This window comes from Mustela nigripes, chromosome 1 (genome assembly GCF_022355385.1).
Source record: "Mustela nigripes isolate SB6536 chromosome 1, MUSNIG.SB6536, whole genome shotgun sequence".
Taxonomy (NCBI): domain Eukaryota; kingdom Metazoa; phylum Chordata; class Mammalia; order Carnivora; family Mustelidae; genus Mustela; species Mustela nigripes.
This window is the reverse complement of record NC_081557.1, coordinates 4,078,234-4,105,661: the sequence shown is the minus strand read 5'-3', so window position 1 is coordinate 4,105,661 and position 27,428 is coordinate 4,078,234. Positions and strand designations below refer to the sequence as shown.

Below are 27,428 nucleotides of genomic sequence, written 5' to 3'. Positions count from 1 at the left end.
GCGTCGACGCACAGGGTCCGGCCCGGGAACTCCGCCCCGCGCGGCAGCCGGCCCTCCGTTCCCCCGGGCCCCGGCCCGGCGGCGGCCATGGCCTCGGCGGCTGTGGAGAGCTTCGTGACCAAGCACTTGGACCTGCTGGAGCTCGAGAGAGACGCGGAGGTCGAGGAGCGCAGGTACGGGGTCGGTCGGCAGTTCCCCGGCGCGGCCGGCCTCGGGCACAGACTTTCCCCTGCCACCCTGAGGCCCGCCCGGGGCGCTGGGGGGTTCGGCGGCCGCTGGAGCTGGGACTGTCGCCTCCCGGGCGGCCCGGCCCGTCTCGGGGCCCTTGAGGAGCCTTTTCTTTTCGGCCGGGAGCCCCCACTCCGACCTTTCCGTCCCGGGTCTTAACTAGCGTCAGCGCGTCCTCAGCCCTTTTCCCTCCTCCGGTGCGGGCCGGTGGGAGGGCGCGAGGCTGCGGCCGCCGGGGCGGGGCGGGGGAGGGGGCGGCCGGGGGTCCTGGGAGAGGGGTTGGGCCCGGGCAGGGGTCCTGGGAGAGGGGTTGGGCCCGGGCAGGGGTCCTGGGCAGAGGGGTTGGGCCCGGCCGGGGGTCCTGGGAGCGGGGTTGGGCCCGGGCAGGGGTCCTGGGCAGGGGTGGGTCTGGCCGTGGGCAGGGGTGTGGGCAGGGATTGGGCCTGGTCGGGGGACCTGGGCCAGGGAGTGGGCTCGGGTGCTTGTGAACGGGGCCTTCCCAGCCGATGTGCTCCCACCGTGAGCGTCGTGGGGACGGGAGCGCGCAGGCGGGGGGAAAGACCAGCCCCCGGGCCCGGTGAGGCCAAGGCTGGCTTCGGGGACAGGTGGTGCCAGGCTCACAGAAAAATGGGTGCAGTGGGTGGAGGGGGAGGCTTCCTGGAGGCGGTGCAGGGACAGGGGCTGCGGAGCGAGCTCTGCTTGCTCCTGAAGGTGGAGACGCATTTAGCTGAAATAGTAGCATCGAGCGCTCACCGAGGGCCGCGCGGGCTCCTGGAACCCTCTGTGTTGTTAAGATTTTGTGCCCGAGGAGCTGTGACAGCGGGTGCTTCGGTGACTTGCCCGGGGTTGGAGGGGAGGCAGTCTGATTCTGGGCCTGGCAGCGAGTCGCTGCACTGCAGACGGGCAGGGGTTTGTGCGAGAGGCTTTGGCTCCGGAGGCTCCGAGCGTTTGCGGTGGCAGGACCTACGTAGAACCGCAGCTCCACGTGTGGCTGTGGGACCTCGCAGGGTCCGTCCCTGAGCCGCAGCCACCTCGCCTGCAAAGTGGGAATGTTCCCACCTCGCAGGTTTGCTGTGAGCGCAGGACGGGCCTCGGTCAGGCCCTCCGCGCGGTACCCAGAGCAGTGACCACCCGCGGAGAGGTCGGCAGCGCTCAGACTGAGCAGGGCCTCGTGGGCGAGCGTGTGCTGTTCCGTGCCCAGCGATGGCTCTCTGGGCAGGGGGAGGGGCGGCATTAACCTTAAAAATAAAACAGCCAGATGGGTTTATCCGTCCCAGCAGAGAGTTGCAGTTCGGGCTGAGGGAGCTGTGGCCCACGCTCTGGGCTAGTGTAGCCGGTGACGGAGAGGACCTTCAGTTCACGGAGAAGGAGGGCGTGGGAGGGGTCTCTTTGAAGGGAAGCCCGTTCCGGAAAGGCAGGAGTTCACGTGGGTGACTGTTGCTCACTGCCTGAGTTGCAGGGGTGGCTGGTTTCTTGAGGGTGTGCGATGTGCATCTCTCCCTGCTGCGTGATGGAGGGTTCTGTCCTGTCAGGGTCTGTAACTGACGGGGCGGTGCTGCTCCTGCTGGTCTCCCCCCTCCACTTTGGTGAGGCTTCCCTCTATTAACTTCCATAGATTTCTATTTCAGGTGGATCGTGTGGGCGCTGCTGCTTGTGACTGGTCGGGGCAAGCCCCCGAGGTCAGCCAGTCTGGAGGCAGGAGGCTCTGTCTGGTCCAGACGATGAGGGGTGTGGCTTGAAGCAGGGGTGTGGTGGTGAGGATGAGAGGCAGAGTGGATTCGTGTGGGTACAGATGGCAGGCGTTGGTGGGGGGGCACCGATGGGCTTAGTGACCCAGGGGAACCAGGGTGCAGAGTGCGGGTAGAGCAGGTAAAGAGACCAGCTGTACCAGCAGGACAGGATGGGGAGGGGCAGGACGCCAGGGACAGGTACAGAGCCCGTTGGGGTTTTATTTAGAGCCTGGGCACAGATCCTTGTCTGTTTCCCTCTCCCTTTTACGTTCATCCCGGGTAGGTGGAAGTGAAAGCTGGTGGAGTGTAAATACTGAACCCTCAGTGTTGGGTGTCTTCCAGGTCCTGGCAGGAAAACATCTCCCTGAGAGAACTCCAGAGCCGAGGCGTGTGTTTGCTGAAGCTGCAGGTGTCCAGCCAGCGGACGGGGCTCTACGGGCGGCTGCTGGTCACCTTGGAGCCCAGGAGATGTGTGGCGGCCGTGGTGCTTCCCAGCAACAGCTTTACGTCAGGTCTGTGCGTTTGCAGCGGAGGCGCGTGCTGCACCCGCTGGCCTCCGGGCCGTGCCTGGTACTCCGTGAAGCCCGGCTCGCACGGGGCTAGCGGGAGAGTTAACGCGGACAGTGAACGCTTAGAGAAGTTTGCCTCTCACGTGGCTTCTCGGTAGTCCAGGTCAGCGTGTCCAGGATGGCAGCCGCGAGCCGCAGGTGGTTCGGGGCGCCCGGACTGCGGCCGTGAGTGCTGTGTGTGCGGTGCTCATCGGATTTTGAAGCCCCAGTACAGAAAAATTCAGATTATCTCCAGAGTCATTTCTGATACATGTGGAAATAGTATCTGTCGTGTGTTGAGTTAAAATATGTTGTTATTAAAATTAATTCAGTTGTGTCTTTAAGAAAAATTTTTTTAAAAGATTTTATTTATTTGATAGAGCATGAGCGGGGCAAAGGCAGAGGGGGAAGCAGGCCCCGCAGAGCAGGGAGCCCCGCATGGCTCCATCCCAGGACCCTGAGATCATGCTGAAGGCGGATGCTTCCCTGGCTGAGCCACACAGGCGCCCCTTAAATTTTTTTATCGCGGCTCCTAGAAAGTGCAGAACTCCACGCGACTGCCGTCATATTTGTCTCGGACCGCCGTGGTGCTGTGTGCAGTTCTGTCTTCCCCGGCTTCCTGAGCCCAGCTCGCCCGGGGGCCGCTCGTGCCCGCCCTGCTGGGGAGGAGCAGTGGCGGTGAGGAGCTGCTGAACCCACATGAGGGGTGCCTGGTGTCGCCCTCAGACCTGGGGACAGCAGCCTTGCCACCGCTGTACTTGGCTCTAGAAAACTCTCCATCTTGTTTTGGTGGTGATGGGGGTTTCTCATTTGCTGTTCGGATTTCCCAAACTCTTGCGCAACGTTGTAGGAGTACCAGCTGGATTCGGAGACAGGGGGGATGGAGGGGCTGCTGGTTGGAGTCCGGTCTTCCACGTTCTTGTTAAGTGAGCGAGAGCTCTTCGCCGCCCCGCGTCGGTAGGTGGGGCTGGGGGCGATATGGTGGCCCCTTTCCGATTTGCCGTCAGGGTCGAATGTCCATGTGGGGGACACTCTGCAGTCCGAGAGTGGACGCACGTTCAGTAGTAGATGCAGCAGCCCGCACCGTGCGCTGTGACCGCAGAAACTGCTGAGTGGTTCATATACGGGAAGCCAAGGAAGCGGCATTTCTGTGGAAATCTGGTGTGTCACTGCAACTGTGGATCAGATTGAGGTGGGTTGTCACCTCTTCATCCTCTGAAGAGCAGTTTGCAGGCTCGGCCTAGAAACATGGACCCCTTGCAGGGCGCTGGTGGGGAGGTCCCAGCAGGCGTGGGGTCAGTATGCTCAACCCCATAGTGGGCCCCGCACACAGAACCAGACCCTGCCCCAGGAGCACTGCTGCCGCCTGCTGCTTGTCTCTGTAACGTTGGGAAGGAGCCCGAGAGAGGTTCTAGGTGCAGATGAAGCTCATCGCCTGGCGGAAAACAGCCTGGGCTAGGAGCGCGCCTGGTGCCTGGTTGTTCCAGGCACCCGTGGTGTTCACTTTCTGACGCAGAATAAGGGGAGTGTGGGGGGTGGAAATCTGTGAGTAGCTCTGGCTTTATCTGAGTGGGGTCTGTTTGGGTCAGAACTGTCTTCTGTTCCAGGTGATGAAAAGCCAAGCCAGGGATGCCTGGGTGGCTCAGTCGGTGAGGCATCTGCCTTCGGCTCAGGTCATGATCTGAGAGTCCTGGGATTGAGCCCTGCGTCGGGCTCCCTGCTCAGTGGGCAGCCTGCTTCTCCCTCCGCCAGCCACTCCTCCTGCTTGTGCTCCTTCTCTTTCTCTGACAGATAAATAAATAAAAATCTTTAAAATAATTTTTTTTAAAGCCAACCCAAATTGACTTGGGGAAGAAGGATTGCATTGGTTGCAATACTAGGAAGTTGACTTCAGGGCTCACAGGAGGTCGCTTGGACTTAGTTTCTCTCCATTTCTTGGATTTGCCCTCTTCTGGGTTGGCTTCCTTCTCAGGCGACACATGATAGCCCTTCCGGCCCGACATGCCCTCAGGTTCCTGATCCGGCGGGACAGACGGGGGCCTCTTCGCATTCTGCTTGGAACGTTCCTCCCTAGATGTGCTTGTGGCCCCCACTTTGTTCAGGGCCCTCCTGCTTACCTGTCACCACTCAGGGGCCCTCGCCGTACTGTTTCTAAAATGATGTCCTCGTCTCTCCCCATCGCCTCCTGGCTTCATCTTCCTTAAAACCTCTGGTGCGGATGTCTGTGTCCTGTTCCCAGTCAGACCCCTGCCTAGAGCGGTGTCTGGCACAGAGCGAGCGGCTCTTGAAGTGTTCTATTGACGGGTGTGTTTGTCTTAAATAGTTCATTGGTCTCAAGTCAGTTTTCATGTTTAATTGAGGGATTGGTTAAAAGGCTTTTACTGTGGGCACCTGGGTGGCTCAGTGAGTTAAAGCCTTTGCCTTTGGCTCAGGTCATGATCCCAGGGTCCAGGGACCGAGCCCAGCATTGGGCTCTCTGCTCAGCAGGGAGCCTGCTTCCCTTCCTGCCTCTCTGCCTACCTGTGATCTCTCTCTGTCAAATAAATAAATAAAATCTTAAAAAAGAAATTTTTTTACCGTTACTGATTTCATTTCTAAAGAAAGCAGTGTAGATGGGATATTTGAAACATGCTGGAATTTATTACATAAAATAATCCACGGCTTAAGTCTGCTCAGTGTTCGTGTAACGTGAATCTGTGTTTCTGCAGGCGATATAGTGGGTCTGTACGACGAAGGGAGTCAGCTGGCCACGGGGATCCTGACCCGGATCTCGCAGAGATCGGTCACGGTGGCCTTTGACGAGTCCCATGACTTCCAGCTGAACTTGGACAGGGAGCAGACCTACAGGCTGTTAAAACTGGCCAATGATGTCACTTACAAGCGACTGAAAAAGTAAGGGGGTGTGCGTGTGACTGGGAGTCCCATGTTCCTTTTCCTCAAGCAGCGCGCCCTGACCGCGCGTCCCGCTGGACACAAGAGAGCTGTTGGGCTGAGTGTGCAGTCACTGGGGGCCGCTCGTGCGAGACGGTGGCTGTGGTGGCCGTGCTGGGCAGAGGCTTGGGCAGGGAATCTATGTCTGGTTTTCACCAAAGCTCCTAATTCTAGTTTTCTCCCTTGGCAGGGCTCTGATCACACTGAAGAAGTACCATTCCGGCCCCGCGCGCTCACTCGTAGACGTTCTCTTCGGTGGCTCCGCCCCCAGTGCCGCCAGTGAGATCCGTAAGAACCTCTGTGTTTTCTTTTCTGCTCAGAGTCACTGCGGAAGCTCTGAGAACAGCAGGGCCTCGGGTGTCGGAGCGAGAGTTGGAGGACACACGGTTAGACGGCGTCTTTGTGTCTTCTGTAAACCTGAGTGACTCGTGTGGACTAGACTCTCATACTCCGCGCAGAGATGCAGCTCGTTCTGCTGACTTTACAATGTCCTCTCGAACGAATGTATGTTCTTTTAGGATGTAAGATGTTCTAGCTCAGTGGTCTGTGGAAATAGGATGGCTGAGCACAGTCTGTGCTTAATAGTGTTCTTGTGTTTGTTTGAGAAGTTCAGATTCTAAAGGCATTTGATCGTTTCTCGACGTCCTTCAAATTGAAGGTTGTTTCTTTCTGATGAGAAGAGTACTGTGTTAGGTGTTAATTATAGAATATTTGGAAATGAAGACCTGTGTTAACGAGGGAAACAGAAGCCTTGCGAACCTGCCATCTGGAGTTAACCTCCCTGTGTTTGTGTCTAGTCTACTCTTTTCCATGTGGGAACACCAGGTCTTTCTCATACAGACACGTGCACACACGTGCTCACACGCACCCCTTCCTTGTAGGTGCGCTTTCTCCCAGCCTTCTGTGGTCTTGAAGAACTCCAGTTTTGAGGGGAGCATGTTGTCTCAAGCGGCTGCCATGACTTGTCAATCTACATTCTGATTTTGCCACCTTCCCAGCATGCCCTCAGTGAAGCCTTCGGTCTCCTGCTGCCTGGGGGGATGGGGGTCATCCTGGGCCCACGTGATGTCGTGCCTGTGCCAACCACGCAGGGTCGTGTTGGCTTTAAACACAGGGCTGCTGGGTGGCCCCTGTCTGGGTTCTGAAGGCATGACGTTTCAGTGTTTTATTCTGTCAAATATTTATCGAGAGGCTGCTGTGCAGTAGAAGCTGAATTAGAAATTTATATACTGTATTTTAGGGAGCACGGTACGTTGTGGTTAGGCGGGCGTTTAAGGAAAAGGGAAGCAGTGCGGAGTGGGACATGCTGGGACTTTGGGTCAGGTCTGCTGCTGCTTTTCAGCTTTGTGTCTGTCTGGCCAGCCTGGACGAGGGTGCTGTGCCCGGGAGTTCTCACTCACGGGTCCGGTGTCTCCACGTACAGGGGCCCTGCAACTCTGGACACGCAGTAGCTACTCTCAGAGCATCCAGCACGGGAGGCAGATGACTGGTCCTTGTGGAAGATTCAGCGGAGAAACAGGATTCCAAAATTTGCTCCTAATTCTTTTTTGTCATTTTATGGGCACTTAAAAAGGGGCAACGTGGTAGAAATAAATAACTTATTTTAGTTTTTGTTGATTTTTAATTTTCTTTTTAGTTTTGAGAGAGTGAGCTGGAGTGGGCGCACGTGGAGGGGAGGGGCAGAGAGGAGAGAGCATCCTAAGCAGGCCCCCTGCTGAGCACGGAGCCTCACGTGGGGCTCATCTGTCTGGTGACCTTTAGATCATGACCTGAACCGAAATCACGAGTCCGATGCTTAAATGAGCCACCCAGGCGCCCCTGGGAGAAACAGGTTCCAAGAAACATTTACTTGAGGAAAATCTGTTATCGTGGAGCCTGAGTTGGCAAACTTTTCAAATAAAGGGATGGATTGTACATATTTTCGGCTTTGTGGGCGCTGTGGCAGCCAGAGACCGTGGGCCAGTGAACGGGCGTGGCTGGGCCCCCGAAAACTGCACTCATGGAAGTAGGCGGCCGGCTGCATTGGGCCTGTGGTCCGTGGTCTGCCACTTCCTCTCCTGGTGGGAGACCCAGCAGGTTGCTCCTGTGTCGCCTGGCTGGCTCCAGGGAGGTTCCGAGCCCCACGGGCGGTGCTTCCTTCCACCGGCTCCGTCTGCCGGGAGCAGTCGCCAGCCGTGCCGAGCCAGAGCCTAACACTGTCCCACTGTCCTCTCCCGCAGAGCCGCTGCCGTTCTGCAACCCGTGCCTGGATGCCTCCCAGAAGGAAGCCGTCTCCTTCGCGCTGTCCCAGAAAGAGCTTGCCATCATCCACGGGCCTCCTGGCACCGGGAAGACCACCACCGTGGTCGAGATCATTCTTCAGGCTGTGAGGCAGGGCTTAAAGGTGGGCCCCGTGAACACGCATGAGCTCCTGTGAACACGCGTGAGCTCCTGTGCCTGGCTCGCGGGTGCGCGGCTGGGTCCCAGCCTGGTCAGGACCGCGCTTGCCTGTGTGCTGTGCGCCACTGTCCGACCTTCCGAGGCGAGTGTTGTGTGTCACTGCTCACTTACGTTTTTTTGGCTGGGAAAGGGTCTTTTTTCTTCCCGCGTCATCGTGAGTCATCATGGATTCTGAGCACGTGCGAAACTTTTAGAAAATCTTTCTTGTTTGTAGGTGTCAGATCATGGTAAGAATTAGAATAATGTCAACATTGTACTGGGTGTTTTTTATGAAGCAGTTCCCCTTCTGAGTGCTGTCTGGTAATCCTCACAGAAACCCTGGGTGCTGGGGATGGCCGGTGCCCCCCATTTCCGGAGGACACAGAGCTCAGGGCACACGCCCCAGTCCCGAGCTACGGGTGGCAAGGCCAGGGTGTGCGCTCAGGGCGACGCTCTCCAGGGCCCGGTTCCAAGCCCCACGCTCCTCTGCAGGCAGAAGTGCTGCTGCTTCGGGGCGAAGGTGGGTCTGGCGCTGGGTCCCGGAGCTGGCCAGTAGTTTCCTACGAGTGAGTGACTTGGTGGAGGCACTGGAAAACTTGAGGGAGTGACGACTCACCGGTAGGAAGCGGGTCTGGAGGTGTGATTGGACGGCCTCTGTGTGCACAGGCAGACGGAACACGCCCCTGTTCCCGCTCAGGCCCTGGGTGGGGGTCGGGGGTCAGCTGCAGCGGCCCCTCCCCGCCGCCCCTGCCGGCTGTCACCTGCTCCTCACAGCGGCACTTGAGGCTTTTCTCTCCTGATTGAAATCACTGCAGAAAATAGTTTTAGGAACAGGACTGAGCCCACCAGAAAGATGTTCCCTCTTTCCACTTTGTCAGACGATGAGGTGATTCCACTGGTGGTGCGCTGGTCACCAGACCCGGTCACCTCAGGGCCTGCTTTCACCTTCGAGGCCTTTCTTCCCTGGTCGCAGATGATTTAAACTTCTGGTGCTTCGGTGACTAGTTCTGCAGACCCACGTTCCAGCTCCCGTAGAGTCTGCGGCGGTCCGAGTCCTCTAGGCCGCGCCCACCCATCCCGCCAGCCCTGTGTTTGCGTTCTGACCACTTGTGCACACTCCGGCCTCCTCTGCCTTCAAGACTGTCTCTTTGTTTTCTCGCGAGCTTAAGTGGTTAAGTGGAGCTGTGCTCCCGCAGGTTCTGTGCTGTGCTCCCTCCAACGTCGCCGTGGACAACCTGGTGGAGCGTCTGGCCCGCAGCAAGCAGAGGATCGTGCGCCTCGGGCACCCTGCCCGCCTGCTGGACTCCATTCAGCAGCATTCCCTCGACGCGGTGTTAGCGCGGAGTGACAGCGCCCAGATTGTCGCAGACATCAGGAAGGACATCGATCAGGCCTTCGTACGCGCTTCCTCCCTGCCACTGCTCTGCGTGGGTTCTGACCCGCAGACTTTTCTAGGAGTCACTTCTGTCTGTGTTCCTCTCGCTTTTTTTGGTCTCTTGTCAGTTCTATTAAGGATTTCAGATGTCAGGGAGGCTCAGTCCATTAAGTGTCTGGCTCTTGATAGCTCAGGTTTTGGTCTCAGGGTCATGGGTTCAAGCCTCGTGTTGGGGTTCGCACTGGGCCTGGAGTCTACTTAAAAAAAAAAAAAAAAGGAATTTCAACTTCAGGACTGCTCATTAAAAAAAAGTTTTCTCCCAGTTTTATTAAGAAATAAAGGACTGGCCGCTTTTGATAGAAACTTATACTCAGCATGTAATAGGGACTCTACTGTTTTCTGAGTAGTTTCGTGAGCAGGTGAGGGTCGTCTTCAGGAAGCATCCCTGGGTCTGGTCATGGCTGGGTAACGTCAGCAAGAAAAACCCCAGCAGCCTGAAAGTGAAAATTCAAAAACTCATCTTCCCAATTTTTGGTCCATTTTATACCTCCCTGTGGGACAGACGCAGCAGTGACAGGTTCCTTGGAGACATGTTTTATCTTGCAGTCCAGTACTCGGGAGCTCGCTGGTTCTCTGAGCCTCACGTCCCCTCCGCGTGCTCGCCGTCAGCTGGTCTCACGGCCTCACGGTGGTGCCGGAGTGGTGGGGTGGTGCTTCAGATGCCCCTGTTGGCCCAGCAGAGGTGGGGACAGATGAGGCATGTCACGTGAGGGTCGAGGGGTTAGCAGTACGCACAGATGGTGTTGCCTCCGCCACAGTGTGGAGGACTCTGCCTCTTGTCCCCATCGACCTGGGTCTTCTCCGGGAGGGAGGCGCAGGAAGACCCTTCCGGCCGACCCGGCCACACCCCGTCCTCCACAGCGGAAATCACACGTAGGAAGGGTGTCTTATTTAGTATTACAGAAAGTCGAGGCTTAGGTAAGCATTTTATAGGCTGAAGATTTGTTGTTCTCTTGGCAAGTGTGGAATCCCCGCTGAAGGGTGGCCTCACTGGGAAGCAGCGGGGACCCAGGTCTGGACGGCAGGGGCCCTTCTTGCGTGGAGCCTGTGTGGGGCCTGTGCTCGGGAGCGTGGGTCCCGGTTCCTGGTTTCATCTGAGTTAAGCTCAAAATGCCGTGTGGGTCGAGGGCCTGGACTCCACCCTTTGCCTGTCCCTGTGCAGGTGACACTGGCTGGAGGGCCACATGGGGTGTCAGGCACTTGCTCACCTGTATGGGTCTGTTGCTCCTTTAAGACAGGTTTTGAACATTTTAGTGCCTTTCGAGAAACTTATGAAGTGCGCCAGCTGGTCATGAACTCAGTCGCTTCATGAGCGTGAAAGAGCGAAGTAGGTGCAGAGTCGGTGCACATACGTGTGTGTTCTTGGTTTTCCTTCGCAGGCGAAGAACAGGCAGACCCAGGAGAAGAGAGAGAAGAGCGGCGTTTGGGGTGAAATCAAGCTGTTGAGGAAGGAGCTGAAGGAGAGGGAGGAGGCCGCGATGCTGGAGAGCCTCAGGTCGGCTGCGGTGGTGCTGGCGACAAACACAGGTGAGAGGGCCGGGGCCGGCCGGCTCTGACCCCCAGGGGCTGGAACGCGCCCTCCTGCTTCCTGGGGCAGGCTGGAGTGGTGTAGAGTTGTCCGGAGAGGGTGGGTAGGGTCCGCCGGGGAGTTGTCCTGGTAAGGAAGTTTTGGTAGTGACACAGGAACAGGTGTCTTCTTGAGCGAGCTGCTCTCTTCGAGAAATTTGTTCGTATTCTCACCGATCGAATGCGTAGGTCTGGAGCTGTCTGTGTCATCTCCTAGTGGTAAGAACATCTGTGTGGTCTGTAACTGGTTTGGAAATCGGGACCCCTCCTCCCCGGGGCTTGCTGTGCTCCGTGTTGAGTGACTTTGCAGTGCTGACTCTGAAAGGCCTGTGTCGTCCCACGAGGCCACGGAAGCCGCCGGCTTGGGCAGGAAGGACTGTGCTGAGTCCCTCCTCCAGAAGCAGCACGTCTGCTGGGCTTGGCCAGGGGGCTCAGTGTACGTGTTGGGGTGCACTTTTTACAGCCCTTAGGCCTCACTTTCTGTTGGTGCAGAGCCAGGGGTGGGCCAGCTGGTAGCATTGGGGGCTTCCTCATGTCTTGCATGTGCACACGCGTAGCCCGATGCGTGTGTGTGTCCCTCCAGGTTCCCCAGGGACAGGCTGGAGCTTTTCTCGCTCCCCGACTCTTCCTTGGGAGCTTTCTGGTTACCTCTTGCTCTCTCCAGCTGTTCCACGTTGCCTCAGAGAGGGATGGTTTTGGGCAGCTGCCAGGAGGAAGGGCTGTCTGCACTAGGGCAGCTCCCAAGTTGGGGGAAATACAGTCCTGGTAGTGGGATCGCCCGGGGCGCTGGCAGACGGCCCCAGCTGTGGCGTTTCTCAGGGAATGGGACTTTAAGGGAGTTCCTGCGGCTTTTCCCCATGATCGCTGGCCCTTGGCTTCAAGGCTCCCACAGAAGTCAGGACACGGGCAAGGCTTTTCCCATAGGAACACTGCAGAGCTCACTGTTCTGGCCCAGATGGAGCCATGGCTTTTTTTTTTTTTTTTTTTTTTTTTTTAAAGATTTTAATTATTTGAGAGTGAGAGAGCTCAGAGAGAGGGAGAAGCAGACTCCCTTGCTGAGTGGAGAGCCTGATGTGGGACTCAGTCCCAGGCCCCTGAGACCATGACCTGAGCCGAAGGCAGAGGCTTAATGGATTCAGCCTCTCAGGCACCCCGAGAGCCGCGTCTTCTAAAACAAACACTCCCTGGATTGCTCTAAGCCTCTAGCTTCTCTGTAGAGTTCTGAGAAGATGGATTCCGGCAGTGCTGCCAGTGTTATCGTTTTAGTGGAGGGAGAGGGTTTCCAGAGGTCCTTCTCCACCGGACCAGATCTTTAAATATGGTGCTTCCTGGAAACCACAGTGCAGCCTTCCCCCTGCCAACTCAGCAAGGTCAGCTTGTGGCTCTTAAGTCCTCCCGTCCTGTAGGGAGGGGAGCTAGACCGGGTCTCTTGCACGTGCTTCTCTTTGCACCGTGAAGTCGTGTCCGTACGCTGAACCCACCAAGCCTCTTCCAGCGGCTTCTCCAGCTACCCCTGCAAACCCTGTCCTGTGGGGTTCATCACGACACGCGTCTGAGTCTCAGAGTTGTTGCAACCGCCCAGCTTGCGGCAGGCACCTTGTGTCCTTTGTGTTAGTGCCTGTGTGCCGTGTTAGGGTTTGGTCATCGTCACGGGCCTGTGCAGTTCAGGTGGTGCCCGCGTTTGTAGATGAGGAGCAGGCTCAGGCGGGCGGCCTGCCTGGGCCCCTGCTGGTTATGAGGCTTGGCTTGGGGTCCGGGTCTTGCTCGCACGTGAGCTCTTGCCAGGGTGGGGCTGTTCCAAGGAGGAGCTGGGGCTGTTGTCAAGTACACGGTGGCGGGGGCGGGGGTCTGTGTGTCCTTCCTTCCCTGCCGGACCGGTGCTTGGTCCATTGTTCTGTGTGTCCAATAGGACATCTTACGGGGGAATTAATGAAGGTTTAGATTTAGAAAATGGTATAAAAATAACACTAGAAATCAGATGCCCTTCCAAGGCTTTGGTCCCAGCCACAAGGGGTGATGGATTCTGATGCTTGGAATGTTGGGGCGGCCCTTCCTGGGGGTGCACTGCCCCACACTGAAACACAGGTGGGCTGGAACAGATGTGCTTAATGTTCTTCCCAGGTGTGTATTCCAAGACACACACCTCTTACACACTCTGAATGCCAGACTGGGCTCTGAACCAGCCGGCCTGTGGTGTCTCTTTCGGTGAGGTCGCGGCGGTGGGACGCAGCCAGCACCTTCGGTGAAGGCTCACACTTCCGGTTTCCCCAGGCGCCTCTTCCGACGGCCCTCTGAAGCTGCTGCCCGACGGCCACTTTGACGTGGTGGTCATCGACGAGTGCGCACAGGCCCTGGAAGCCAGCTGCTGGATCCCGCTGCTGAAGGCCAGGAAGTGCGTCCTGGCCGGCGATCACAAGCAGCTGCCCCCCACCACCATCTCTCACAAGTAAGGGCCCTGCCCACGGAGCCCTTGTCCGCCCTGCCCGCCACCCCTTTGGTGCAGCCTGGGGTGTGGTGACCAAGAAGCCCTGACATGCCCTCCCTGGGGGTCTCCTGCCCATTGTACTGTGCGTGCCGCTGTAGGTGTCAGTGGGACAGGCTGCGTGTGCCCGAGCTCGGGGTTCATAGTCACCATGTGCGTCTCCGTAGTCGTGGCTCCTGGCACCGTGCCCAGTCCGGGCCAGTTGGATGGAGTTTCCCCGGCACGGCCAGCCGGTCGATGTGCCCATTCCCGCCGGGTGGGGTCTGAGGGATGGTTCTGTGGGCCGGCCAACTGGCCTCTGGGTCGGTCCACCCCTGGCCTGGCGTGGAGTCTTCGAGTCCTGTCGGCACATCCTGCGACCTAGGCCACAGGGAGCGATTCCGTAGGCTCCAGTCCCATGTGCCGTAGACGGCAGTGGCAGTCCCCGGCGTGAGTGAGCTCAGCCGCCCCAGCCCCCTCCTCACCGCGTTCCCGCCGCTCCCCTCACCCACTGCTCTGGCCACACGGGTCTCTGCCCTTGCTCTCTCCATCCGGACGGCGCCTTCCCGGACCCGGGGTGGCTGTGCGCTCCTCCGTTCCGTAGTCTCTCAGGTGAGCCCCCCGGGGCGCCCCGTGACCACCCTGTCTCAGCGCCTCTCAGTGTTCCTGAGCACTCCTGGCTCCCTCGCGGTGGTGCGAGTCGGTCTGCGGGTTCCTGGCCGTCCCAGCCAGGATGTAAGTCACAGAGCAGGGACCCCCCCTCCCGTGCTGGCGGGATGCGTGCCGGCCAGTCCGCTGTGGTTGGGACTGGCAGCCGCCTCGCTTATGTCTTTGGCGCAACTTGGGTCCAGCAGGCGTCCGTGTGGGAAGAGGGTGACCACGAGGTCATACGAGCCCACGGAGTGAGCTCCTGAAGCACGGGGAGCTCTCGCGTGGGTTTAGCCTCGCCGGCTCGGAGGGAGCTGGTGTGCCTTCGTGGAGGAGAGACGCTCCTGGCTCTGCAGCCCCCTGGCGGGGTGGCATTGGGCTGGTCCCTTGAGCTCTCTGTGTCTTGCTCCCCTCCTGGGGCAGTGGGGAGCACGACAGGAACTACCTCCTGAGGTTTTGTGGGGCTCGGGTGAGTCCGTAGCGGGGAGCGTTCCCGGGAAGCGTGGAGGGAGCGCGGAGGGCCTGCTGCCCCTTTAGAGTCTGTCCGTCGCGGCTGTTGTTGCTGTCCGATCACCAGCGTAAGCCAGGTGGATTGTCTCCGGCTCTGGACTTCGGAAGTCCAAACTCTGCGTCCGGGGGTCACAGGATGGTGGCAGGAAGCTCCAGGGGAGGGTTCATTTTGGTCGCGTCTTCTGCCCTGAGCCTGACCCTCCTGCCTTTCTCTTAGAAGGCGCCCATGATTCCACTAGGCCCAGCTTCACATCAGGTCGCATGGTCGCAGGTCCTGGCGTGAGGCCACGGACATCGCTGGGGTGACCACACCCTTAATTTTCAGTCCTAACATGGCAGGGGTTGGGTTCTGAGGCTCTAGCACTGCCTTCCTCCCTGGCCTTTGGTTTCAGGCTGGACGCGGGCACTCAGGCCTCTCTCCCCGGTTGCTGTCTTGGCGCAGGGCCGCGCTGGCGGGGCTGTCGCGGAGCCTGATGGAGCGGCTGGCGGACGAGCTCGGCGCGCAGGTGGTGCGGACGCTCACGGTGCAGTACCGCATGCACCAGGCCATCATGCGCTGGGCCTCGGACGCCCTCTACAGCGGGCGGCTCACCGCCCACCCTGCCGTGGCGGGGCACCTCCTGCGGTGAGTGGTCTGGTTCTGCCCACCCGGCCTGACTTGTTTCCCCCAGGGCCCCGTGAACTGCATTCAGGAGAGATTTTAGAGTCAAAGTTATCTCTGAGGCTGATCTTCAGGAGGGGAGAGGGGCCTTGCCCTGGAGAGCTGGCGTGGGGTGCTCGGTCTCTGACGCCGTTCGCGCCCCCTGTGTTCTCTGTGGAGCAGCCTCGTTCTGCCGTGGGAAGAGCCCGGGCCCGGGGGTTGACGGGAGACGCGAGTTCTGTGGTCAGGACCTCGGTCCCGCTTCATCGCCTCACACGCTCAGTCTCCCGCTGTGCGCAGGGACCTCCCAGGAGTGGCTGCCACGGAGGAGACGAGTGTCCCCCTGCTGCTCGTGGACACGGCCGGCTGCGGGCTTTTTGAGCTGGAAGAGGACGACGACCAGTCTAAGGGGAACCCTGGTGAGCTTGCTCGGATGGGGCCAGCTTTCTGGCTGACGCGGACCCTGGGCTCCTCTTTGTAGAAACCCCAGTGTCTGCAGCTGCCGACCTCAGAGGAGCTGAGCGGGGCGGGAGGAAAGGGGCAGTGGGAGCCCGTCCCCAATGAGCTGGGGGGTTCGAGGCAGACAGGAGCCCTCGCAGTGCCCTTCTCGGCTGGCAGCACTAGTTCGGGGGAGCAGTAGGCCTGGGAGCTCTGCCTGCTCAGGCTTGGGCAAGATCCTTCCTCACCCTAGTACCAGCCTGCCGGGCTGCATGCTCCGTGTTGCCGGGTAAACTGAGGCTCAGCTACACGGCCTGCATCTTCGTAGGCCGGACCTGCGACCCCGCGGCTCAGGGCGTTACCCCAAGCGTAATGTAAGATCTGGCAAAGTGGGGGGCAGGCTGAAGGAATGCGCACGGGTGGCGGGACAGCATGGGGTGACCTGGGCCAACAGCCTGCTTGCTGCCCCCAGGTGAAGTGCGCCTCGTCAGTCTGCACATCCAGGCCCTGGTGGACGCTGGTGTCCAAGCGAGTGACATCGCTGTCATCACGCCGTACAACCTCCAGGTGCGAGGAGCTGCTTTGTCTGTGTGTCAGGGGCACAGTCACCCCCAAGTGCCCGAGGACGGGTCATGTAGCATCTGTGGCTATAAACTCCAGGTAGAATCAACTGCCTCATGACTGCGTCTGGGGCTCATGTGACATCGGCGAGCATCTCTGTCTGCCCACCCGCCCCTTGTTCTTGCTCTGCCCCTCCCCCCTTCCCTGGTTGGCTTTGTTTTCTGGCCACCTCCCCGGTGGCCCTGCTGCCTCGGGCATCCTTACAGGGTGGCCCTGGACCACCAGTCCCTCCACGGCATCTCACACAGGCTCTCAGCTTAGAATCTTATGAGTCTGGCTCCAGCCCCTGCCCCTGAGCTGGTTGCTGTGGCCAGAGCAGGATCCTTGCCCTCTCCGGGTCAGTGGAAGCACCTGCCAGCTCCTTTCTTTCCAGGGTTTCTCATGTTTTCTCTCTCCATGCCTGTGTGCTTGATGCAGCCGCAGCAAAATACTGTGAGGTCTGTGGCTCGGTCGCCACCCTTCCTGCGTCACAGGCACCACCCACCGGGGCATCTGAGGCCCGTGGCTCTGCGGGGTCAATGTCGTGCTGGGGTGCGGGGCCCCATCTGACCTGTCCGTGTGCTGCTGTGTGAGTTCGCTGAGCTGTGAGACAGCGGCGGGGACCGTGCTGCAGTGGGAGGCCCTCTGCTGAGTGTCGAGGCCACCCCGGCCTGAGCCGAGCTGAGAACATGGCTTCCTTGTGTTCCAGGTGGACCTGCTCAGGCAGAGCCTTGCCCATAGGTACCCCGAGCTTGAAATTAAGTCTGTCGATGGTTTCCAAGGCCGAGAGAAGGAGGCTGTGGTCTTGTCCTTCGTCAGATCCAATAGGAAAGGTATGTGGGGCTCAGTAGAGTCCCTTTGGGTGGCACAGAGGGCGGACTGGGGTTCTGCTGGGGGCTGTGCTGGGCCCCAGTGAGAGAGCAGGCAGGGAGTGGGGGGCAGTGGGGCCCCATCCGGAGCCTGCTGGAGGCCAGAGCCGCAGGAGGTGGGCGTGGTCCCTGGGGTGCTGCAGGAGTGGGGCCTGGTGTCCCCGGCAGAGGGAGCAGAGCATGAGGTCAAGCTGCGTGGGAGTGCGGGCGCGCTCTCGGGGACCGCCTGGACGCCCTGCCTGGGACAGGGAGGCCCTTGCAACACAGAGCTCGGTTTTTGGCCTTAGGGCGCCATTAGCCTCAGGGCCCGGCTTCTGTGCCACTGCAGTTTGGGGCTCTTCTGTTCAGTGTTGCACCCAGAAACGGCTTATCTGGGCTTCGTAAGGCACCGTCGGCAGAGAGCCGAGGACAGCGGAGTGGGGGGCTGCTGGGGAGCTAAGGTCCTGGAGCACCGCTCATGCTGTCCCTGCTGCTGGCTGCAGTCACCCCCCAGCTGGGCTGAGGGAGGAGCTCGTACTTGGAGACAAACAGTGGTTTGGTACCCGCCACAGCCAGACCATGTGCGGTGGGAGCCAGACTTGGGGAGCCCTGGGAGGGCAGCAGGACCCCTGGGCAGGCTGCCAGGTGGGGGCGGGGGGGTGCTCGGTGCGGGGGGTGGGGGTGTTGGGTGATCCCCTCGGTGACCTGTGCTGCTCCGGTGCAAGAGTCCATTTCCCGTTCCTTAGTCTTGGGTCCACTCTGCCACTCACCCTGGCTTGCTCCTAGGCGACGTGGGCTTCCTCGCTGAGGACCGGCGGATCAACGTTGCGGTCACCCGCGCTCGGCGCCACGTGGCGGTCGTGTGCGATTCTCGCACGGTCAGCAACCACACCTTCCTGAAGACCCTGCTGGGGCACTTCACGGAGCACGGGGAAGTGCGCACAGCCTTTGAGTATCTTGATGACATCGTCCCTGAAAACTACTCCCACGAGAGTTCCCAGGGCCACAGCCAAGCTGGGGCGAAGCCCCACGGCTCCGCGGTGTCAGCCAGGAAGCCTCGTGGAGGCCGGCCGCAGGACGGGACCCGGGAGACCAGAGCAGCCGCGGGGCTGGAGCGGAAGAGGACGGGTGGGAAACCCTCTGGCCCTGGGGTCCCTTCTCAGCCCAGCCTCAATGGAGGCAGCCCAGAGGGAGCGGCGACCAGAGACCCCGCGGAGCACTTCCGGGCCAAGATCGCCGAGTTTGTGGCGAGCGAGAAAACTGAGCTGGAGTTTCCTGCTTCCCTGAACTCCCACGACAGGATGTGGGTCCACCAGATCGCTGAGGAGCACGGGCTGAGGCACGACAGCTCCGGGGAAGGGAAGAAGAGGTTCGTCACCGTGAGCAAGAGAGCCCCGCCGGCCCCGCCCACCCTGCCAGCCCCGCCGCCTCCAGTTGGGGCCGGCAACCACACCCCTGGGGATGCGCCCGGTCCCACCCAGACAGAGCCCCCTGCTGGGGGGCAGAGCGGCCCGGACACCCTGAATCTGAAGGCCCTGCACCTGGAAAGGCTGCAGAGAGCGAAGAGCAAGCAGGAGCGGCCCGCCATGGACGGGGCCACCACGGACAGGGCCGCCACGGACAGGGCTGCCACGGACAGGGTTGCCAGGGACGGGCAGCAGGCCTTGCACTCTGGGCCGCGCACGTTACCAGAGAAGAAGAAGAAGAAGAAAGAAGCAAAAGGTAAGTGGGTTCACCTGGTGGGGGTGGTGCCAGCTTGGCGTCCCCTTCAATGTGGTATTTCCCCACTTGAAGCCCGCTGTGACCCTCGGAGAGGTTTGGGACTTCCCCTGCGTGCTAAGGCCCTGATTGTGCATCTTGTTACTTGTTTTTAACTGGTTTGTGAGCTTTCTGGGGGCAGTGATTGCTTACGGTGACCATCGCGTCCCCAGACCTCAGGCAGGGCCTGGCCTCCTCATTAATCAAGAAAACATCTAAACACGAGGTCGCTCCTCGTGATGGGAACCACACCAGGGAGCCGACAGCGTGTTCGGGTGAATCCCGGCGTGCTCACGGGTCACAGCATGAGGGGACCTCAGTGTCCCTGACCAAGTACACGGAAATGCAGGAGGGCCCCGAGGTGCGTACACTGCTGGGGAAGAGCCTGGAGGAGGAGATGAGGACGGCGGGCAGGAGCTCTCAGGCAGGCAGAATCCGCGCTGGGTGACGGCTTGTTCTGCCAGACCCCATCGGGCTCTCGCACGTCCCGCTGGCCTGCGTCCCGGCCCTGCGTGCACTGTGGTGGCTGCGCACTGACGCGTCCCCTGGGGCCCTGCTCCGCCACCCCCGTACCTCACTGTGATCGTGCATCCACGGGCGCTGAGCTTGGAAGACTTGGGTTTTCTGAAGCCTCTGGGTAACCTTGTACCCCAGCTATTCCTCTCCGAGCACACCCGTGGAGCCGCTTGTGTCTTCTTTTTTCCGTTGAGTTCCTCTGAGCAAAGCTGTACACACCTGACTCGGTCTTAGAAAGCAGCCTCGGGCCTGAGGCTGTAGCCGATCCACCCTGTGGACAGAGGAAAAGAAATGTTGCGCAGAGGAAAGAAATGTTAAGTGCTTTTCTTTTCTTTCTTTCTTTCTTTTTTTTTTTTTTTTAAGATTTTATTTGACAGACACAGGGAGAGAGGGAACACAAGCAGGGGGAGTGAGAGAGGGAGAAGCAGACTCCCCGCTGAGCAGGGAGCGTGTTGTGGGCCTTGATCTCAGGACCCTGGGACCCTGACCTGAGCTGAAGGCAGATGCTTAAGGACTGAGCCACTGAGGCGCCCGTTAAAGTGCTTTTCTAAGCCGCACTGAGAAGATGGTTCGTGCCGTGAAGGGCAGGTGCGGGGGCACCGTGATGGGGTCCTGGTCTGTGCTCCGCAACGTGTATGGCGCGCTCACTGGAGGACAGTATCCTGGGGAGACTTTGCCCCGTTTAGGCGATGGTAGCTCCACTTAGGTTTGAAGTTTCTTCAGGCCGCCACCTTCAGAATTCACCTTGCCCCTCAGGCTCAGAACGTGACCCTGTCCAGTTGGTCCCCAGGCTCTGCTGAGGTTGTCACAGCTGAGAAGCAGAGGCTGGTCTGAGCAGGCCCCTAGAGCCATGGCGGTGGCCCCCCGGGAAGGCTGCCGCTGAACGCATCGAGGGCTGCCTGCTGCTCGGGACGGTCGGGGGAGTGACAGGCGCTCGGGCCCGTGGGAGAAGCGGTCGGAACACTGAGGTGTCATTCTGAACACTCTGTGCCTGGTCCCTGCGTCTTCTCTGTTCCCTGAAAATGCCGGCGAGCAGTGGGCACCTCGTCAGCCCTTCTCCAAGCTTCCTGCTGCTGCTCCTGGGCCTCAGCGTGTCTGTCTCGCCCCTGCCCTCTGCTGCGCGGCTGCTCGGCGCGTGTGGGGTAGAGCCAGGCTCCTCAGCCCGTCTGGGGGAAGGGCCAGGGACCGTGGCAGAGTTGTGCCTGTATGGAGGGAGCGGCGTGGCCACGGCCGGCTGAGGTGCCGGGGGGGCCGAGGGCCCCATTTCCCCTGGGTCCCCTCCGCGGCCGACCGTCCTGACCTGCGTACCAGCCGAGTGTGAGGAATTCACTCAGGGAAGCGTCTCGTCTGTGCTGTGCCCCCGTCACTGGCAACGGCCTCCTGGCGGATGCCGTCCTGGTGTTCCCCGGCTGTCCACGCCTGTGTGTTCGGGTCATGCACGCCTGTTTCACAGAGCTACACTTACACGCGGTCTCAGGTTCGTTTTCCACTTGTGAGCATTTTCTGTTCTTCAAAAGGTTTCTGTGTACTTGGTCAGAAACGCCGAGGTCCCCTACCGCGGGGACCCGCGAGTACGCCGGAGTCCTCAGAACACGCTGTCGGCTCCCTGGTGCGGTTCCCATCGTGAGGAGCGTCCTCGTGCTTAGAAGTTTTCTTGATTAAAGAGAATGGGCTTTTCAGGGGCACGTGCCATGCCAGCCCCTTCTAGGAAGTCCGCGTGCTGCCCACACCTGGCAGGGCCGGTTATTAGGCCGCTGAAGGACGGTCGCTCTTGGCTGGACGGACACCAGGCTTGACTGAGGGCCATTGGCCTGATCACTGTGAACCGAGAGTGGGAGCTGCTCGCGGCAGCTCGGGGCAGCCGTGGGCCCGACATCCACGTTCTTCCCCATTTGAGTGACCCTTTTCTTCTCTAGGGAACACGGCCATAGATTTGCCTGGCAAGGAGGACTTCGAGGCCCTGGTCGCGGCTGCCATCAAGGCTGATAACACCTGTGGCCTCGCTAAGTGCACAGCCAGCGTGGCAACCCTGGGCCAGCTCTGTCTGCACTGCGGCCGCCGGTTCTGCCTCAGCCACCACCTGCCCGAGGTACGGCTGCGGGGCGGGCGGCGGGGCGGCTGTGTCTCCGGGGCTCTGGGCAGACGTGCTCCACGCACAGATGGGAGCTGGGGCTGAGCGCTGGGTTTTTCTGAATGGGTGTAGACCCGTGCTTTGTTTTGAATGCATCAGGGTATGAGAAAGTAAAATGTCACACTTGGCCAAACTGTGAGAAAATTGGTGGGAATTCTGGACAGAGAGGACTTTGTTCCAGTGTCTTTGGGGTCTGTCAGTGGGTTAGGCTAGGGGAGGTGGGAGGTCTGGCTTTAGATCTGAAGTGGGCTGGCTGCCCGGCTGCTTTTTCATTCATTTCTTGAGCTTGTTTGGATGGGAATGTCGTCTGCCGGGCCTGGGGAGCTGGGGGCCAGAGCAGGCTTCATCTCTGCCCTGAGGAGTGAGGACCTGTAGGCACCTGGTATGAGACCACATCTGGTGCCACGTGCCGACCGTGGTGAGGGAGCATCTGGGGCCAAGCTGGCAGCAGGGTCGGGGGCTGGGCTGGGGAGGACACGTGTGAAGGCCCCAGAGAGGGGGTGCCCTTGTCCAGCTGGGAGCAGAGCGAGGCAGGGTGACGGAGTGCAGGCCGAGAAGCCTCTGCCCCGAGGAGCTGAGCCCTGGTTCTGGAAGCTGTGGGGCTTCTGGAGCGCCCTCTGTGTTGCCGGAGCGCCGGCTGCAGTACCGGGGAGGCTCAGGGCGAGACTGGGACGTCCTGGGGTGGGTTGTGGAGAGCGTGGGGCGGTGGGCGTGGGCCCTGAATGGGTTGTGGGTCACGATAGCAGGGGAAGGAGGACCCAGAGGGGTCATTGGGTTTCTGCTTCGGGCCGATGGGAGGTGGCGGTGGGGCTCTTGGAGGCTGGTGAGGGGTGGGTGTGGGGAAGGCACGTGGCACCTGTCCTGGCACTGTCCCGGCACTGTCCCAGATGAGCTGCGTGGGGGTCGGGGCGGTGTGCCACTCTGGGTCAGGGGGTGCGGCTGCCTACCCACAGGGAGCTCTGCTGCCTCGGAACCTAGACGGGGCGTCCCCCTGGGGCAGGGTCTCCTCCCCCTCCTCCTCCCCCTTTCCCTCCACGCGCACGCCCGCGCACACTTTCTTCTTCTCACGCACGCGCACGTGCGCACGGTCTGTGTTTGTTCCTGTTGACAAAGCATGAGGCGTTTTAGGATCTGTTTATCTAGAACGTTTAGAGATCATCAGGTGTGAGGTTTGGGCAACCAGCTCGCATTCCTGGCACAGCCTGTGTGGGTCTCTGTGCAGGGTGGTGAGAGGCGGCAGCCCCGGGCGGCTCCCGCTCCCGACCCGAGAGCACGCCCTCCCCGTGCGGCTGGTGGCAGTGTCGAGGAGGGCACTGGCACCGTGTCTGTCTGACGGGATGCTGGCTGCGGGCAGGGCCACAGGTGCCCCTGCTCTGAGATGTTCTGTGGGCTGAGGCTGTGCAGAACTGGCGCAGGGCTGGGTGGCAGGGACCGGGCCGCAAGCACCAGCTGTCACCTGCTTCTTCCGGGACGTGGGCGAGGGAACTCTGCCTCAGCCCGGGGCCGCTCTCCCCACACGTTCCCTGGGTGCCGTGTCTCAGTCTTTGCCCCGTGACTGGGATGCGGTGAGGAGCGGGGACACTGCGTGTCGGGTCCTGGGCCACGTGGAGGGCATGGCGCCACACGACTGTCTCTGGGGGAGCTGTGGTAGGCAGCCTGCGGGCCCAGGGCTGCCCAGGAGGGGCAGGGTGGGGACACCCCGTGAGTAAGGGAGGGAGGGGGACAGGTGCTGCGTGGGTGGTGGGCCACAGGGGTCTTCGCTGTCAGGCACAGGGCTGGGGACGCCGACAAGCGAGGTCCAAACTGGGTCCCACCCGGCAGTTCCTAAGGGAACTCCCTCGGTGTGTGCAGCAGGGAAGCGCGGGCTTTCTGGAAGGCCCCGTGACCTGCGTGCTGGCTGTCACGCCTGGTGCTGGAGGTGCTCGGAGGGTTTCCTCCCGTCTCCCTTCCTCTCCTTTCAAATGGAGGAGCTACGTGAGAGTTTCCTGGAAACGGGGGCCCTTCATGGGGTCAGGCACGTTCTGGGGCTCTGGCCCAGGCCTGGTGCTGGGGACAGACTAAAGAGTGCAGCCTTTGGCCCAGAGGGGACGGCGGTTGCACTTGGGCTGGAGCTCGCGGAAGGGCAGCGTGGCCGCAGGGTCACGCCGACAGCGCATTGGCGTTTTGTTGCCACACCGCTGCCGGTGGCTCTGTGCGTGCGTCACCCCCCATCGGGAGCTTGTGGGGATCTGGCCACGCGTCCGTGTGTGCTCAGAGGATGGTTCGGGCTGAGCTGAGGGCGGGGGTGGAGGGTGCTTCCTCATACCCCCCACCCCGGCAGCCTGATGGGGAGGGGCCCGGCTGCAGGAAGAGGAGGGAGCCCCTCCGAGACCTCATGCTGGGACTTAACGGTCCCCAGACTCTGCGATGGGCGACGTTGCAGGGCCTTTGTTCCCGTTAGGCTCCGCGCTGACTGCTGTGTCCCCCCGCAGATCCATGGCTGTGGGGAGAGGGCTCGTGCCCACGCCCGGCAGAGGATCAGCCGGGAGGGAATCCTCTACGCCGGCAGTGGAACCAAGGACAGGTCCCTGGACCCCGCCAAGAGGGCCCAGCTGCAGAGGAGGCTGGACAAGAAGCTGGATGAACTGAGCGGCCAGAGGAAGAGTAAGCGGCAGGAGAAGGAAAAGTGACGGGCAGGCTCTTTGCGTGCAGCCCCAGAGCTGCTGTCTTTGGAAAACATCTGTGAGGGCAAGCAGGGCTGCTTTCTGCTTCCCTGTAGCTACTCCGTGACAGTGTGCAACCTGACCCACCTGCCTGTACCGGAGCCAGGTGGGGCACAGGGGCTGGGAGCAAGGGTGGGGTTCTGGACTCTGGAGATGAGCTCTTCCCCCTGACAGCTTTCGGAGGAGGGTGCCCAGGGCACGTGGTCATTGCCGCGTGGCCCTCTCTGGAATTGGTGTGGGTTGGCCCGTCTGTGCCCCTGTCCCCCTTCTCTTGCCTGGAGCATTTCCCGGTGTCTTCCTAGTTAGAACAGAAATCCCACCATCTGAACCTTGGGGTGCTGCCATGAGAGTCCCCCTGCCCTGGACTGATACCCCCTCAATCTTTGTACAAGGAAATTCCCACCATCCGGGGCCGGCCAGCTTTCAGGCCGCCGGAAGGAGGGAGCACACCTGAAAAGTCAGATCACGTGTCTGAGAACGCGGGCACCTCTCCCATGCGTCCGCATGTAGCTGCCTTGGCAGAGGCCCGCTTCCGTCTGTGTCCTGTTCCCTGCCGGCTGTGGGGCCCTGTCCTGGTTGTGCAGGGCAGCGGACAGAGCTCAGACCGCTCCTGCTCCTGCGAGGTCTGGAGTCCACTGAGGCATGGGGCCCGGGTGAGCCCTCCGCGGGCGGCGGTCTCGGGAAAGAGCTTCCGCAGAGCGGCGGTGCGGCCGACACGAAGCAGGAGCCCTCCCATAGGTGCTCCCCAGCGTTCTCCACCAGCTGCTTCAGGGAGGACGGCCTCAGACGGATGTGATGTCTTCGTCTCAGAGTTTTATTTGTTTAAGTGGGACATAAATTATTTAAGAGTAAAATAAAGATCTACGCGCACCGCCTGCCGTGTGTGTTGTGTGTCTGTGGTGAACGCGCTTTCCCCTCTCTGCTCCCCGTGCCTTTCCCGGAGTGGCCCGGAGCTCAGGGCCAGCCCACGTTTGCTCCGAGCGCTCGGCATCTCGAAGGCGCTGGCAGCACCCAGAGCAAGGAGGTGGCCATGCAGGGCTCCTGTGGGGGCCTTGTCCCCATTCACAGATGACAAAGGGCAGGGAAGAAACCCTTGGCATTTTTATCAGAACAGAAGTTTGAAGTCGGGAAGGCTGGGGTTGTAACTGGTCCAAACCAGGCCAGCCTCCGTGGAGAGATGGCAGGAGAGAGGCTGCCGCCCCCGGGAGGAAAGGCAGGTGGCAGAGACCCTGCCTTCCTGCGGGCTCAGAACCCAGGGTTGACCCGCCTGCCCTCACCAGACCTGGTCTCACAGAACTTGCATCTGCTGACCCAAAATGCCATTCGTGTCCCTGTGACCTCAGCCTCCCTGACCAAGCGTTCAAGATGTCTGTGTTGTTCTGGGCGCCTGGGTGGCTCAGTCAGTTAGGTGTCTGCCTTCAGCTCAGGTCATGATCCGGGGTCCTGGGATCGAGCCCGGCATCGGGCTCCTGCTCAGCGGGGAGCCTGCTTCTCCCTCTGCCTCCCCCATCGTGAGTGCTCTCCCTCTCTCTCTCTGACTGTTTCTCTGACAAAATCCTCAAAAAAGAAAAAAGATGTCTTTGTTGTTCTTAGGAGCCTTCTCTGTCTTGTCTTGCCACTGGTCCCCAAGTGCCCTTTATTCAGCTCGTTTATTGACTGTGTCTTTGGCCCCAGGCTCATGCTCTCGGACTGTCTGCTTTCGCAGATGTGGGGCCACCCTCTTCCGGGGCCAGCCCGTTCCCTTGCCTAGGGCAGACACCCTCTCTCCATGCCCAGGGTGGACCGTGGCCCCCTACCTCCTCCTCATGTGGACGCCTTCCCTGCTCCTGTCAGCTGGCTTTAGGACTGAACTGTGCAGGAAGGGGAAGCAGTGGGGACCCCATGGCTGTGTGTGTGTGTGTGTGTGTGTGTGTGTGTGTGTGTGTGCGCGCGCGCGCGTGCGTGCGTGCGCGCATGCCAAACACAGTCCTCTGGGTGGTTTGTGTCAGCACAGGGTGCCGCCCCCTGCAGGAGCCACGTGGAGCATCGCAGATGGCTAGCTAAAGTTCTCGCTGCCCCTAGCAGCCAGTGGTTGGTGGGAAACAAGATTTCGAGGAAATGAGATCTATGCACACAGAGCAGTGTTTCACTGTCCTCGAGGGACACAGTGGCACCTGTCTCGCATGCTGAGGATGCTTGCTTTTTCTCCCTGTCTTTGTGGTAATAAACTCTGATCCTCTGGCCACAGCAAGGCCTGGTTCAGGGACGGGCCAGAGTCCAAACAGGGCCCATCAGGGGTCTAGCCTGGGGTTCACATGCGGATGCTGAAATAAAGATGTTCGCTCTTTTTCCTGAGAGTGGCTGGCAGAGAGGAAGCCCGTCTGTAGGCGGGAAGGAGGCCAGCATAGAAACAGGTAAACAAGGGTAGGAAAATAACACAATTATGTGGTTTGAGCACCTGGATCCAGCCATACCTGACCTTTACCCCATTCTTCCCAGTGTCCTGAACTAGTGTCTTTTTTTAGCTGAAGAAGGTCTGCCTTAGGTTTCTGTTACTTGCAGCTAGCACGATCTTTGCTGGTCCAGTCATGCCTTTGTCTGTACATCTTACTGGGCATACTCAGTCCCAGCATGGAGGCAGTATCGAATCAGGACACCTCTGCTCTAGAGAGAGCTCTTCCCAGGGGCCACCTTGCCAGGAAGAGCGCGAAGTAGAGGAAGGAAGGCAATACAGCATGGGCTGGGGTGGTGGGAGGCCTCCGGAATCAGAAGGCCCTGGGTGGGCTTCCACAAGTGCCCACCTCCCTGAGCTCCTCTGCTCATCGGTGATGGGGTTGACAACAGTCTTCACCTCTAGCCAGGCCAAGGCATCCACAGAAGGATCTGTGGGCAGCGTCGTGTGTCCTAAGCCCTAGGTCTGGGTTAGGCTCCGTGGCAGTGCCGGGCACAGGGTTTGCTGTGGCCGCCACGCCCACCTGCCCCTTGCAGGAGCCTGTACCCTCCCCCGCCAACCTCCCGGCTGGTTGTGACGCCTTGTTAAAATGTCAGAGTTGACTGTTGCAGCACAAAAAGTTTCTGTTTCTCATCCCAGGGAGACCTTGTTAGGATGATATTTGTAGCTGGTTGCTTGAAGAATGTTCTACATTTGGCCCGGACAGGGTAGCCCAAAAAAAGAAAAAAAAAAAAAGTGCCAAGCCAGACATCTTCCCAGGCTGTGAGGGTGGTCTTGCTGGTAACCTGCGGGCCACAGCCCTTCTGGAGGAGCCGCCCAGCGCTGAGGATTCCCTTCTGGGTGGGCACTGAGCAGGGAGCCCCGTCTCTCCTTTTGGGGTTAGGGAGCA

General features: G+C 60.2%; 1 protein-coding gene across 3 annotated transcripts; it reads left to right on the top strand.

Annotated features, from left to right (window-relative positions):
* The first annotated feature begins 11 nt into the window (after positions 1–11).
* IGHMBP2 (immunoglobulin mu DNA binding protein 2) lies at positions 12–24,983 on the top strand. 3 transcript variants are annotated; one of them, XM_059399367.1, is made up of 15 exons: positions 14–173; positions 2,301–2,470; positions 5,215–5,398; positions 5,628–5,725; positions 7,657–7,820; positions 9,052–9,252; positions 10,670–10,817; positions 13,128–13,302; positions 14,918–15,100; positions 15,416–15,534; positions 16,026–16,120; positions 16,863–16,986; positions 17,788–18,723; positions 21,192–21,364; positions 23,878–24,983. In XM_059399367.1, exons 1-15 carry the CDS (start codon positions 88–90, stop codon positions 24,073–24,075), a joined length of 3,054 nt encoding a protein of 1,017 aa, XP_059255350.1. In that variant the 5' UTR covers positions 14–87; the 3' UTR covers positions 24,076–24,983. The 3 variants fall into 3 exon arrangements, with proteins under 3 accessions (XP_059255360.1, XP_059255350.1, XP_059255343.1); XM_059399360.1 differs by having other exon boundaries at positions 9,052–9,282; XM_059399377.1 differs by lacking the exons at positions 5,215–5,398; positions 5,628–5,725 and having other exon boundaries at positions 12–173; positions 9,052–9,282.
* The last annotated feature ends 2,445 nt before the right edge of the window (positions 24,984–27,428 follow it).